Source organism: Eptesicus fuscus, chromosome 5 (assembly GCF_027574615.1).
Source record: "Eptesicus fuscus isolate TK198812 chromosome 5, DD_ASM_mEF_20220401, whole genome shotgun sequence".
NCBI classification, from domain to species: Eukaryota; Metazoa; Chordata; class Mammalia; order Chiroptera; family Vespertilionidae; genus Eptesicus; species Eptesicus fuscus.
Genome location: NC_072477.1, coordinates 46008453 through 46023929, shown reverse-complemented (window position 1 = coordinate 46023929; position 15477 = coordinate 46008453). Strand labels below are relative to the sequence as shown.

Here is a 15477-nt window from a genome sequence, read left to right as displayed (position 1 = left end):
ATATAAAGCTCCCCCTCCCCCCGCCCCTCAGCCCCGCACCGCCATGGAGCTTGCTGAGCTATCTTGGCTCTCCTGGGAAAGGTCTGGCTCAAAAAATTAAATAGAGAGGTTTTAGCAGCATGACTCTAGTCTTGGACTATGGCGGGGGTGGGCGGAGGGAGCGGTATTAATACAACCACTACCACCAGAGCGAACTCTTATGCTAGTAAGTGCTTTGCCTCCGCTTCCAAGTACTGTTTTAAATATTTTACAGAAAGCCGACCATTTAAAATTGGCCCTTCGAAAATAAAATACAAGTGCCCCTCAAGTTATGGGTTACAGCTTTGATCTTCCCAGACTGTGGCTTTTATAGGTAGTCGTCCTGCCTTCTCAATAGAACTCTCAATTTTCGAGTCCTACATCCGCAAACGCGGAAGAATCACGCGCGAGTGCTCCGATTCGAGCGCGCGGCCGGCCGGGAGCGGGAAGCAGGCGGAGCCGGCACCGGTGGGCGGGGAGACGACGCTGCGGCGGGCGGTGCAGCCTGGCGGAACCCGCGCGAGCGGAGTCGCTGTTGCGAAGGGAAGCAGTCTGGCGCAGGACTCGAGGCTTTTTCAGCCCAGCTGGTTCCGGCTGGGGAAAATGGCGGTGGCCGGGGCGGCGCCCCGGGAGCAGTTGGTGGGCTGGTGTACCCAGCATTTGCGGGAAACTTTTGGCCTGGATGTCAGTGAGGAGATCATGCAGTAAGAGCGGTTCGGGTCCGAGGCGGGAAGGAGCTCTGTGAAGTGAGCGGGCCGAGCGAACCCGGAAGCAGGGAGGGCTGAAAAAGTTGATGAGAATGAAGTAATGTGATAAGAGGGCTGTTGGTCACTGGGCACCGGTTTTTGACTTTTGGTTTTGTAGTTTTGTTTCTGGAATAGAGTGTCAGGCTGATGGGGTCTTTTTTTTCTTACCCCCCCCCCCAACCCCCTAGGAAAACGCCAAACCCCTGTCATTAGAATTTGTAAGACCGTCCCGGGAGCCAGTTTTCTTACAGATTCCGGAGAGAAGGGGCAAGCCAGATTGTCTTTCCAGAAATTCCTTATTCTGAGCATTTTCGTTTGCCTCATCTGAGTTGTCAAGTAGGGCCTATAATTTAAATGGGGCGGCGTAGTACGGTGCAAATAGCTCCTGGCTTAGGGGTCCCAGGTTCTAGTTTCTGTTGTCATTTATTAGTTTTGGAACCTTGGGCTACTTAATTTCCCTCTGTACCTTAGTTTCCTCATCTATAAACTAACTAATAGGGCTTATATCATACCACACGATTCTTATGAAGTGGAGATGGTGACATGATTTAATATCTGCTTTCAGTTGATTTAACAAATACTTGTTGCGCTACTACCAGCCAGGTGCTGGAGCAACAAAGAAAATTGCTACAATTGGGTTCTGCTTGGTTGATGAGTCCTGAGGTCGGGGAAGTTCAGGGTGTTGTGGGAGCACGGAGAAAAGGACTCTAAGATTTGAGAAATTGCAGTTTCCTGCAACATGTGACTTTAACCCGAGAACTAAAGGATGGATAGGTGAAGGTGAGAGGGAAAAGCTTCCACAAAAATTGTTCTTGATCAAGGAACCTGTGTTTCTTGTTCCCTGTTCGTTGATGCTGAAATCAGAATTGCAATTCAAGGACTTTTGTAGAAAGTAAGGTGAGTTTCTAAGTTTGGGAGAAAATAGACGTGTTGGCAAGGAGAGAGTTAAGAGAGCCTATATTAAAGGATTTTTTTTTTAACACTGGAATAGACTTATTAAAAAACAACAACAACCCAGCCAAAAAGATACATACATACACACACACACACACACACACACACACACACACACACACAAAACCACAAAAAGTAAAAATCAAAAAAGAATTTTTAAAAAATCCAGCCAAATCATATGGCTTGGCTATACCATTGTTTGAAAGCAAGGTCAGGTTAAATAGTTTTTCAAACATTTTTTTAAAGCTGTCAAATAAAATAATTAGACTTTTAAAAAAATATACCAAACAAAAAAAGTCATTCAATCAAAACAATTGAGGCTATTTTATTTTAAATCTTTATTGTTGAAAGTATTACATATGAATGCTATTTTTGATGGATCAACAGTGGAATATGGATTAGTGCAGTCTTCTCAGTCTCCGAATCCAATTGTATTTTGTCTGCTTATATAGTTTCATAAAAATTTAAATTCTCATAGGTTGTAGTTTAAAAGCTTATTTTGCAGGACCTGGCTGGGTGGCTCTGTTGGTTAGAGCGTCATCCGAATATGCCAAGGTTGCAGGTCCCTGGTTGGGACACATATAAGAAGTAACCAATGAATGCATAAATAAGTGGAACAACAAATCAATATTTTTCTCCCTTCCTCTTTTTCTAAAAATCAATAAATAAAAATTTTAGAACAACTGAGACTCTTACTGATACCTATAAATATTTTTTAAAAATATATTTTTATTGATTTCAGAGACGAAGGGAGAGGGAAAGATAGAAACATAAATGATGAGAGAGAATCATTGGTTGGCTGTCTCCTGCACACCCCACACTGGGTTCCAGCCTGCAACCTGGGCATGTGCCCTGACGGGGTATCGAACCCTGATCTCCTGGTCCATAGGTCAATGCTCAACCACTGAGCTACACTGGCTGGTCTATAAATGTTTTTTTTAAAAAAAGCTTATTTTGCAGTCTTAGATTTTCTGTGGTTAAACTTATCCACAGCCTTGAAAGATGAGTTATCATAAATTTGTTTTAAAGCTGAAGCACTTCTTATGGCCAAACACCTGCTTGCATTTAAAAAAATTCATAAATATAAATTAGACAAGAACTATTCAAAACTTTAAAAAAATAAGCACTACAGCTCCCTATAATAGAACTCTATTTAAACCACTTATTAGGTTTTTACTAGTTATTGCACAACAGCCTGTGATGCCATTTGTTGTGTAAATTTGCTGTGCCATGCCTGGTATTTGAAAATTACCTAGGTGTACTGTAGTAATCGGGTAATTTGAATAATTTTACTTGAGTGGCCTGAAATTTTTAAAAAGACAGCACAGAGCTCTTACCTTCCTGATCAATGCGACATTTAGAGCCACAATCCACATTAGTTCATATTTTGGTTGATATATAAGATTTGGTATATAACACATTTGGGTGTATGTTGTTCTTTTTGTTTGTTTGTTTTAAATATATCTTTATTGATTTCAGAGAGGAAGGGAGAAGGAGAGAGAGAGACAGAAACATCAATGATGAAACATCAATGATGATTGACTGGCTGCCTCCTGCACGTCCCCACTGGTGATTGAGCCCACAACCCGGGCATGTGCCCTTGACCGGAATGGAACCTGGGACCTTTCAGTCTGCACACTGACGCTCTATCCACTGAGCCAAACCAGCTAGGGCTGTATGTTGTTCTTTATTATAATTTATTAAATAGTTAAAATGACATTTATTCAAATGTTTCTGGAGCTTTTAAAATATTTTCCTAGTGGTTTGAATACTCCAGAGTTAAATGATCCCTTGAGGTTCCTTGCAGCACTGTGAGTCCTTGATAGCAACTGATTTTTTGATGGGGGCTGGTAAGTCTAGGGATCAGGTTGATTAAACTGTAAAAACCCCGAAAATGGTTGTCTACCAATGATGGGACAGTTGCATGATGTTTTAAATTTAAAGGATATAGCATTACTAATTTTTTGTATGTCCCATATTAGGTATCTGAATTAGTTTCTTCAGATCTGATAATGGTACATTATCTTAATTTATAAGTAATTTTTTTTACTTCTCTGATGTGCATATTCACTGTAGAAACTAAAATAAAATAAATTTAAAAGGAAGAAACTAAAATTACCACAATCCAGAGATAACCATAATTTCTGTTTTAGTGTTTTTATCTATGCATATTGTAATATATTTTAAAATTATAGGGGGAAAAAGAAAATAAAAATAAACTAAAACTCTTTTTAATCCTACCACTCAGTGATAATCATTTTGGTGTATAACTTTCTACACTTTTTCTACACAAAGTGTATAGATATACACATTTCTTTTGTAGCAATTTAGATCATATGCTATACAGCCTAACTATTATTTTACTTACCATTGTATTAGAGCATTAACTCAGGTTAACAATAATTATTCAGAAATTTCACTTTTAATGGTTGTAAAGTCTAAAAACTTGAGTTCATTTTCCCCTTCTCCATTAATGGATGTTTTCAGTAGTTTCTACTTTTTTCACCAGTTTAAATAATGATGCAGTTAACTATTTTGCATAAAATTTTCTGTCTCTATTTCATAGAGAGTCCTACAAAGGGAATTATTGGATTTTTTCTAAGGCATTTTAAATATACTAACTAGTTGATTTCTAGAAAAGTTGTACTGACTTGTACTCCCACCTCACTTTTTAAGAACCCTTTATAAAATTTCCTTAAATACACACGTTCCTTAGAGATATTGCGGGTTTGGTTCCAGACCACTGTAATAAAGCAAGTCATAATCTCTTTGCTGGTAGAGGGTCTTACCTTCAGTTTCTAAACACCCAATACCTGTGAAGCATAATAAAATGAGGTAAGCCTGTAGATTTGCTTATTCTGATGTGATGCCAATCTTGATTTACAATTTTTAAGAATGTTAAATCAATAACTGGTTTGAATTTATAATCCTATCTAATAAAAGAGTAATATGCAAATTGACTATCACACCAACACACAAGATGGCTGCCCCCATGTGGACACAAGATGGCCGCCACAAGATGGCCAGCAGGGGAGGGCAGTTGGGAGGGACCAGGCCTGCAAGGGAGGGCAGTTGGGGGCGATCAAGTCTGCAGGGGAGGGAAGTTAGGGGCAATCAGGCTGGCAGGGGAGCAGTTAGGCATCAATCAGGCTGGCAGCCGAGTGGTTAGGGGGTGATCAGGCTGGCAGGTAGAAGCAGTTAGGGGCAATCAGGAAGGCAGGCAGGCGAGCAGTTGGGAGCCAACAGTCCTGGATGTGAGAGGGATGTCCAACTGCCCGTTTAGGCCCGATCCTACCAGAATCGGACATCCCTTGAGGGGTCCATCCCTTGAGGGGTCCCAGATTGGAGAGGGTGCAGGCTGAACTGAGGGACACACACCCCCGTGCATGAATTTTGTGCACCAGGCCTCTAGTATATTCATATTTTTAGTGAAAATGAAGAGAAATTTTAGGTTTTGCAACATAGAGATTAGTCAATTTGTATTGTTCCTAGGAAAATATAATGGTTGCAGATACATAGTTATAGAAAATATTCTGCCAATTGTATTTTATTTTATTTATTTTGCTAACTGTATTTTAATACAAATAAAAAAACAGTATTCCTGTGTTAAGGGTAGCCCCACAAGCCTCTCTTCAATACACTGATTTGATTTTAGAAATACAAGAAGATTGTGAAGATTAGAATACAAACTGCTTGAGGTCAGGGTTTTTGTCCTAATCAAATTGATATTCCTAGCATCTAGAGTAGAACTTGACTCAAAGTAAACACTCTAATGGATTAATGGTTTTTACTACCTTGATCTCTCTTATGATTATTGAAAACCATAGTGTAAGCTAGCCTTGTTTCAACAACTTATATCTTTTCTTCTTGAGGTATGTTTTATCAATTGAGAGTCCTGAAGAGATACGAGAATATGTTACTGACCTCCTTCAGGGAAATGAGGGCAAAAAAGGTCAATTCATAGAAGAGCTTATAAACAAATGGCAAAAGAATGATCAGGAGTTGATTTCTGATGCTCTGCAGCCATCCTTCAAAAAAGATGGTGAGTTAATGTAATTAAGTAAAGATTGAAATATTGGTAAATGGGCTGGCTTATAGGAATTGGTATTTTTTGTCACTGTGTTTCCTCACAGCCAACTTAAGCAGAATCATATGTATACATAGTTTTAATCTAGTTCTTCTCAATTTCTGATGAATATTGTTCTAGTTCACATTTTTTCAACTTAGAAAATATCACAAAAATACTGTTTGCAGATATAAATGTGGCTTCAGAATAATTTGAAAAATTTATACATGGTTTAAAGGAACACTTTTCAGTTACGTGCATACCTGGTGAAGGTAAATGTTGACCAATTTTAGTATAAATAGCATTTAGAGGTAACTCTTTAAACACAGCATGAGCACCAAACTAAATAATCTAAGTCATTATTATTATGCAATCTAAAATATCAGATTTTAATTTAACTTCTTAATTCTAGCCAGTAGTCTTTATTTATCATTGACTACACTTTAGAAAGTGATGGTTTAAATTTAATTCTTGTTTGAAAGGAAAATATAATTTAAAAACCTGCCTGTCTTCATATCTTGACTTTAAATATTAAGCATCACACTGGCCGGGTTGCTTAGTTAGTTAGAGCATCATCTCCACGTGCCAAGGCTGTGGGTTCCCTGATCAGGGTACATAAAAGAATCAACCACTGAATGTATAAATAAGTGGAACAACAAATTGATGTTTCGCTCTCTTTCCCCCCCCCCCCCTCGTCCCTTTCCCTCTTCCTTTCCCTCTACCCCTCTCTATATTTTTTTCTTCTTTACAGAAATTTTAGACGGGCAGAGATCAGGAGACCAGCTAAAGAGAAGTAGGCGGAAAGGGAGAAACAGACAGGAAGTTCCTGCATTTGCTGAACCTGATACAACCATAGAGGTCAAAACACCTTTTGATTTAGCCAAGGTAAGTGTTTATAAAATGAATTTTTTTCTGGCTATATGGAAAAGAGGAATGACTGTACAAAGTGTACACATTGGTCTAGAATGGCAAGTTTTCAACAAATGCATGAGTTTTATGAAAGTAATAATTTCTATATGGTAGTATTTTTGGCTGCCTGATTAAATAAGTATTATAAGGAGATCTTTACTTGAAGATTTTATTTTATTTTATTTTATTTTTTTTATTATTATTTTTTAAAATATATTTTATTGATTTTTTACAGAGAGGAAGAGAGAGGGATAGAGAGTTAGAAACATCGATGAGAGAGAAACATCGATCAGCTGCCTCTTGCACACCCCCTACTGGGGATGTGCCCGAAACCAAGGTACGTGCCCTTGACAGGAATCGAACCTGGGACCCTTGAGTCCGCAGGCTAATGCTCTATCCACTGAGCCAAACCGGTTTCGGCTACTTGAAGATTTTATATAAATATGTATATATCCTATATAATAAAAGGGTAATATGCAAATAGACCAAACGGCAGAACAACCAACCAATCAAAGCGTGATATGCTAATGATATGCTAAGGATGCTCAACCGCTTGCTATGACATGCACTGACCACCAGGGGGCAGACAATCAACTGGTCGACCAGTTGCTATGATGTGGTCCTGCCCATCGGGACAGAGCGAGATGGGGCTGGACACGCCCTGGAGCCCTCCTGCGGAGTGTGCATCAGTGGGAGTGTATACCAGTGGGGTCCCTCAGCCTGGCCGGAGTGTGCACCAGTGGGGTCCCTCAGCCTGGCCTGCACCCTCTGGCAATCCAGGACCCCTTGGGGGCTGTCCGAGAATGGGTTTCAACCCAACCCTGTCCTGCAGGCCACTCCCCTTGGAAGGGTGCCAGACACAGGGCTCATGGCTGGCGGGCGCTGCTGTGGCATCGCGAGCTTCTCCCAATCGGAACTGATTGGGCATGAGCCCGTGGCAGGAACAGTGGGGCCGGAATGAGCGGGAGCAGCAGGTAGGAGCTGCAGGCGGTGTTGGACTGTGGGTTTTGGCCCGATATAATATATAATAAATAAATATATATTTATTTATATAATGTAAAATATTTAATGAAGTGCAACAGGCCTTCAATTTCAACATTTTTTTATGCGGGTTTGTACTAAAAGAAATGTACAATTTTAGCTGTTATTAACAGTGTTCCTCTTTGGGCCATCTACAACCACCACTATCAGCATTTAACGTTAGAGCTTTTTTGTATTTTCTCTTGGCAACCAAAATAGCCCTCTGAGCAGAAAAATTTATAAGACAATTTGACCAGCTAAATATCCCAACATAAGGGAAAGGTTAATTATGCTGAAATGGAGAAGTAGTGATCAGAAAATTCTGAGTGCAATGATTATGCAAAAAAACATGGCAAAATGTTTACAAAATGATGTCAGGTTGAAGGGGAAAAAATAGAGATTTAAGCCTTCTAACGGTCAGAATAAAATGATAAAAGACCATAAGCAAAAAAAAAAAAAAAAAAAAGCCAACACATATGACCAATAAACATGAAAAGTTGTCTAACTTACTAGTAATTAAGAGTAGTTCATCACCCTAATTGGTTGGGACTTTTCTAGTTTTAGCATTAAAAGTCCTATCTTCTGGGATTCCCCTAAGTCTGGGGCAAACCAGGATGGATGGTTACTGTACTCGTAATCAAATAAATACACATTAAATCCCTTGAGATACTGCTTATCAAATTGTCAAATATTTTAAAACTAGAATACTTATGATGATGATGAAGTATTAAAACAGGAACCTCCTGTACATTGCTGATGGCAACATTAACTGGTTTAAGATTTGGGGACAGTTTGGCAGCATATATACATCAAGAACCATGGAAAATGTTCAGATACTTTTGACTTATTAATGTAACTTAAGAAAGTAGAAGTACATGCTAAAAACTTATGTTCTATACAATTTTATTTATAATATTGAAAATTTGAACTGACCTGATTGTTTAGTCATAAGAGAAGGATTAAATAAATTAGCCTATGTTTCTCAGTGGTTAGAGCGTTGGCCAGAGAACCGAAGGGTCTCAGGTTCCATTCCCAATCAAGGGCACATACAAGGGTTGCAGGTTCCATCCGCAGTCCCGTTCAGGCGTATGCAGGAGGCAACCAATTGATGTGTTTCTCTCACATCGATGTGTCTTTCTCATATCAATGTTTCTCTCTCTCTCTCTCTCTCTCCCCCTCTCCCACCCCCTTCTTCTTCTCTCTCCTCCCTCTCCCTCTCTCTCTCCCTCATACCCCCTCCCTTCCACTCTAAAAAAAATCAATGGAAAAAATATCCTCGGGTGAGGATAAATAAATATCAATAAATTATGGTTTCCTCATTTAATGGACTACCATACAACTAATAAAATTATTCTCCAAAGTATAGAATTTGGGAAAATGTTCACTTTTAGGTTTGTAATCCATCTGAACGTTATTTTGAGTAATTTTTTATTTTACTCTTACCAATAAAAATACTTATTTTTAAAGAGGAGGTATTTTATATATAGGTGTTAATATGCAGTTTACTAGTGGTGATTGCAACTATATAGACTATTATGGTAAAAGTAAAATAGAAACATGAGGAAAATATTTATGGTCAGTGTGATGAATAATAGATAAAATTTTAAAAACCTTATTTCATAATTTTTAAAATTATGAAATAATATAAAGTATGATAGCAAACTTTTAATAAATTCATTTTTAACATCTAGGACAGAAAGTTGTTGAAAACAGCATGAGAACTATTATCTGTGTTTTCTTTGAGTCAATTTTTAAGGATGCTTTTACTTTTTTTTTTATTTTTTAAAAATATATTTTATTGATTTTTACAGAGTGGAAGGGAGAGGGATAGAGAGGTAGAAACATCAATCAGCTGCCTCCTGTACAGCCCCTACTGGGGATGTGCCCGCAACCAAGGTACATGTCCTTGACCGGAATCGAACCTGGGACCCTTCAGTCTGCAGGCTGACGCTCTAACCACTGAGCCAAACCAGTCAGGACTCTAAAGATACTTAAAAAAAAAAAAATTTCTAGTTCTGGCCCTAGCTGGTTTGGCTCAGTGGATAGAGCAGCAGACTGTGGACTGAAGGGTCCTCGATTTGATTCTAGTCAAGGGCACATGCCTGGGTTGCGGGCTTGGTCCTCAGTGTGGGGAGGATTCTCTCTCATCATGATGTTTCTATCTCTCTCTCTCCCTCTTTCTTCCTCTCTGAAATCAATAAAAAAAATTTTTTTTCAAAAAGCAAATCTTTTAAAAAAATTCTAGTTCTGTTTTTAAATGTTAATAAATATTTTTAAATTTATATATGCTAATCCTTTTAAGAATTTCTTTTTAAATTTAATTTATTCAATCCTATATTGCTCTAATCTGTTTGGTCAGCTCATTCATTTACCAATTCACATTAAAGAAGCCTGCACTGTATATGTGAAATTCCTACTGCTATAACCTAGATCATTGATTTTTAGAGGGAATGCAAGGGAGGGGAAGAGACACAGAGAGAAACATCGATGTGAGAGGGCACATCGATTGGTTGCCTCCCGCATGCACCCCCACCGGGGCCAGCACTCCAGCCTACAATCAAGGTATGTACCCTTGACCAGAATCGAACCCATGACCTTTCAGTCCTTGGGCTGACACTCTAACCACTGAGAAAAACTGGCTAGGGCTAACCTAGGTTTCTTTTTTTTATATGTCTTTTTTTTTTCATTTAAATTTTTTATTTAAAGTATTACATAAGTCCTTTTTCCCCCATTGACCTCTCCCCGGCTGCTCCCACCCCCCAGCACATGCCCTCACCCCCCTATTGTCTGTGTCCAATGGTTATGCTCATATGCTTGCATACAAGTCTCCCAGGCTGCTCCCACCCCCACCCCCACCCCACCCCCCATCTTCCCTCTTAGGTTGGACGGTCTGTTCGATGCTTCTCTGTCTCTGGCTCTATTTTTGTTCATCAGTTTATGATGTTCACTATATTCTACAAATGAGTGAGATCATGTAATATTTATCTTTCTCCAACTGGCTTATTTTGCTTAGCATAATGCTCTCCAGGTCCATCCATGATGTTGCAAATGGTAAGAGTTACTTCTTTTTTATTCCATTGTATAGATCTAGTACAGTTTTTTAATCCACTCATCTGCTGATGGGCACTTAGGCTGTTTCCAAATCTTAGTTATTGTATATTGTGCTACTATGAACATAGGGGTGCATATATCCTTTCTGAAGGTGTTTCTGATTTCTTGGGCTATATTCCTAGAAGTGGGATTACTGGGTCAAATGGGAGTTTCATTGTTAATTTTTTGAGGAAACTCCATACTGTTTTCCACAGTGGCTGCATCAGTCTGCATTCCCACCAGCAGTGCACGAGCAGTGCTTTTTCTCCACATCCTCGCCAGCACTTGTCATTTGTTGATTTGTTGATGATAGCCATTCTGACAGGTGTGAGATGGTACCGCATTGTCGTTTTGATTTGCATCTCTCAGATGATTAGTGACTTTGAGCATGTTTTCATATGTCTCTTGGCCTCTGTATGTCCTCTTCTGAAGAGTGTCTATTTAGGTCCTTTGCCCATTTTTGATTGGATTGTTTAGCTTCCTTTTTGTTAAGTTGTATGAGTTCCCTGTAAATTTTGAAGATTAAACCCTTATTGGATATAATATTGGCAAATACTATGTTCTCCCATGCAGTGGGCTTTCTTTTTTTTTTTTTTAAATATATTTTATTGATTTTTTACAGAGAGGAAGGGAGATGGATAGTTAGAAACATCAATGAGTGAGAAACATTGGTCAGCTGCCTCCTGCACACTCCCTACTGAGTATGTGCCTGCAACCAAGGTACGTGCCCTTGACCGGAATCGAACCTGGGACCCTTGAGTCCACAGGCCGACACTCTATCCACTGAGTTAAACCGGTTAGGGCGCACTGGGCTTTCTGCAGAAGCTTTCAATTTTGATGTAGTCCCATTTGTTTATTTTCTCCTTAGTTTCCATTGTCCTAGGAGCTGTATTGGTAAAGATATTGCTATGACTTATGTCTGCTATTTGCTTCCTATGGATTCTTCTAAGATTTTATGGTTTCCCGTCTTATGTTTAAGTCCTCTATCCATTTTGAGTTTATTTTTGTGTATGGTGTAAGTTGGTGATCTAGTTTCATTTTTTTGCATGTGTATCTGTTCAGTTTTCTCAACACCATTTATTGGAGAGACTATCTTGACTCCATTGTATGCTCTTGCCATATTTGTCAAATATTAATTGAGCATAATGGCTTGGGTTGATTTCTGGGTTCTCTGTTCTGTTCCATTGGTCGATATGCCTGTTCTTGTGCCAGTACCAGGCTGTTTTGAGAACAGTAGCTTGGTAATATTGCTTGATATCTGGTATTATGATCTCTCTAATTTTGTTTTTCTTTCTCAGGATTGCTGCCTGCTGTCAATCTTAATCTCTCTAGTGTCTGTTTCTGACTGGACAGGACTATGGGTGGGAAGGGTGCTGTGTTGCTTTCTGGTACTGAAAGGCCTCTCTTCAACCCAGTGCCTGAGGGCTCTTTGGGGCTATTCAGAGTTTGTGTGTCCTTTGTACAGCTCAGGGTGTAGTCTGGGTGTGGCTGTATTAGCTGCCTTGAGGCTGCTGGGAGGGGCTGTCTCTTCAGGAGAAAACTGGCTGCTTAGTTCCAGAGGGTCAGGAATGTCTCAGTGCCAGATTCCTGGTCATCTCTCCCCGACCCACTCACCTCCACAACCTCTCCCCAGACTCCACCTCCACCTGCATCGCAGCCACGGCTGAGTGTTTGTATTTGAAAGGTCCTTTGAACTGGGTTTAGTAAAGTAAAGACAAGACAGGCAAAACAACCACACGACTGCTAGTTTCTCTTCCTCTGGCACTGCACAGCTGGAGCAGTTCTTCAGGCTGCCTTTCTGGGCTCAGCCTCTCTGAGCTGTGGACTTGATCTAGAATCCCTTGCTTCCAGCAGCCCTGTGGACTTCCTTTCCACAGTAGGATTTTACGCCTGTCCCTAAAGGATGTGGACTTGGTGCTGTGCAGCTTCCTTCTGACCCTCTAGGCTCAGTGGTCTCGAGACTCTCTCCAGCCCAGATCCCTGATCCTACAGTTCTCCAGGCATCCTCTGCCCTTCTCAGCTGCGAATTGTCTCACTAGCTGTGTCTACTTCACCAATTCCAGGTGGATGTTATTTGATTTAGATGCTCCTTCTGTCTGCCCCAGGATAAGGCTCGGGACATGTCTGCCTATTCAGCTGCCATTTTTCCCTCATAGATTTCTTATAATCTAAATTTTTAGTGTGGTAAATGGCAATTGTAGTTTGACAGAGAATTTCATTATTTATATTAATGGTCCTTAGTGGATAAGGTGTCTTAATGCTTGCTATTAAGTGGGTTTACTTTATCATAAGATAAAGTAAAAGCTGGGGGTTACTCTTAAGTTTCCAGACTTGGGTAGGGAAAATCTTCAAATTAATAATGATTTAATATTTAACTTTATATTTCTTAATGCTTTCAGAGCAATTTATCTCTCAACAACTTATTTTTGAGTCTGTTTTGTCCTTAAGTGTTTTGTACTCATTAAGCAAACTTGGAAAATAAGTTTAAAAAAATGGTTTCTCCCCTATACAGTAATTTCTCATTAAAGCAGAAGTGTATACTGAATTAGTGAATACTGAACTTCCTAGGGGAAATACGGGGTTAGATTCCTTAGAACCTCTGATCACAACAGTTCCATCTGCCAATCAATACATAACCTTGTTTTATGTGTGTTTCTGTTTAAAGACACTTCATTTAATATGTGTTTTTAACTCATTAACATTGATTCATGGCCAACAGCACTATATCTCATGCCTGAAAAAGCTTAATTATAAGATGCCTATTTTCTACATAAGCCTTCTTGTGCTTAGGAACACTAGACAGCACTTCAGCACTATGCATGGGGGCTATTTTTTTTTTTTCCACGGGGGCTATTTTAAATGGTGAGGTCACCAACTAAAAGCACAAAAAATGCAAAGAAGTGGCACCAAGTAGATTAAAAAAAGACACTATGGTTTGGCTGGTGTGGCTCAGCAGCTGAGTGTCGACCCAGGAACCAAGAGGTCACAGGCTGATTCCCAATGAGGGCACATGCCTGGGTTTGCGGGCTTGATCCTTAGTAGGAGGCGTGCAGGAAGCAGCCAAATGATGATGTTCCTCTCTCATTGACATTTCTGTCTCTCTGTCCCTCTCCCTTCCTCTCTCTCTCAAAATAATAAAAACATATATATTTTTAAAAATATATTTTATTGATTTTTTACAGAGAGGAAGGGAGAGGGATAAAGAGGTAGAAACATTGATGGGAGAGAAACATTGATCAGCTGCCTCCTGCACACCTCCTACTGGGGATGTGCCCGCAACCAAGGTACATGCCTTTGACCGGAATCAAACCTGGGACCCTTCAGTCCACAGGCAGACGCTCTATCCACTGAAGCCAAACCAGTCAGGGCAAAACATTTATATTTTTTAAAAGACACTTGTTTATGATATGAGAGCTGAAATAAGAAGGCAGACCATTGCCTTGCTTGACCTTAGCTGGAAATAAGTGCATTTGGTGACTCAAATTTATTGCCACTCTGTACATGTCCATGAATGATTGTGAAAACACCTGGAGTATTGATTTTGGGGTTACAAATAAATTTTTGCAAGTAGGCAAATTCACAGATCTGGAAGCACCAGTATCAAACTGTACCTACAAATGGACCTGTAAGTAAATCTATCTTCAACTTTCACAGGCAGTTCATTTGGTTGTTTTTATTGCATGTCTGCTGTATGTCAAGAACTGATTTAGGTTTTAGAAATATAGTGATAAGCAAGACACATTCAGGTTTCTTGCTCTCCTAGAGTGTACATTTTAGTGGTTCAGAGGAAAAGTGAAAAAGGCAGTCAAAGAAAAAATTTTTAAGTAATTATAGATTGTGAAGACTACCATGAAAAATAAAAAGAACAGTACAATAGGCAGTAATTGGTAAGATGGGTGTTAGTTTAGGTAAGACATTTAGGTAAAGCCTCTCTGAAGAACTGGAAATTATAGCTAAGACCTGAACTTGAAGTGCAGGCCCTCTCAGGAGCACGCTTGTGCCCTTCCCATTCCTCTTCACTTCCCCCTAGGCGGATTAACTTTACCTTTCCCTCTTCTGAGCTCCAAGGGTCCTTCTTTTGCTTTTGTAGATTGTTTCCTGAGTCTACAAAGCCCAGCTGGCTCACTTCTACTATCTCGGTAACTTTCTAAATAAACTTTCTCTTATAATTTGAAAAAACACACACACAAATCTGAAAATGAAAAGGAACCATATGTAAAGAGATGGACTAGTAACAGTGCAGATAGAGGAATTAACAAGTGCAAAGGGGAGGTGGAGAAAAGTGTTCTAGGAAGTATCAGAAGCTCTGTGCCTGGTCACAGTGAGCAGGAAAAGAACGACATGTAGATGAAGTTGGAGAGCCATATGTAAGGCTTTATAGGTAATTAGAAAGTAGCTTGGATTTTATTCTAAGCACAATGGGAAGCCGATGATGATTTTAAGCCGTGGAATGATATGCTGTGAATATTCTTGCATGCCCTGTTTTCCTATTCTCTATTTCTCTTTCTCCTTCTCGAGAAATACTTAACTGCCCATTATATACGAGTCCTCATCAAAGCCCAACTCTCAATCCCTCAAATACCTTATTTTAATGTAAATGTTTACTTTGATGGGAATAAAATACAAATGTCTGCTTAGAGATTGTAAAATGTTTTTATTGATTTCAGAGAGAGG

At 39.5% G+C, this 15477-nt stretch overlaps 1 protein-coding gene across 4 annotated transcripts in view; it reads left to right on the top strand.

Annotated features, from left to right (window-relative positions):
- Positions 1 to 535: 535 nt before the first annotated feature.
- TRIP4 (thyroid hormone receptor interactor 4) overlaps positions 536 to 15477 on the top strand; it is an 81198-nt gene continuing 66256 nt past the window's right edge. The window contains exons 1-3 of one of the 4 annotated variants that reach the window (XM_028141944.2): positions 536 to 722; positions 5591 to 5760; positions 6536 to 6669. In XM_028141944.2, coding sequence (XP_027997745.1) covers positions 622 to 722; positions 5591 to 5760; positions 6536 to 6669 — 405 coding nt within the window. In that variant the 5' untranslated portion in view covers positions 536 to 621. Of the gene's footprint in view, positions 723 to 5590; positions 5761 to 6535; positions 6670 to 15477 lie in introns of those variants that run through there. The other 3 variants (XM_008139130.3, XM_054716145.1, XM_054716146.1) reach the window with 3 other exon arrangements.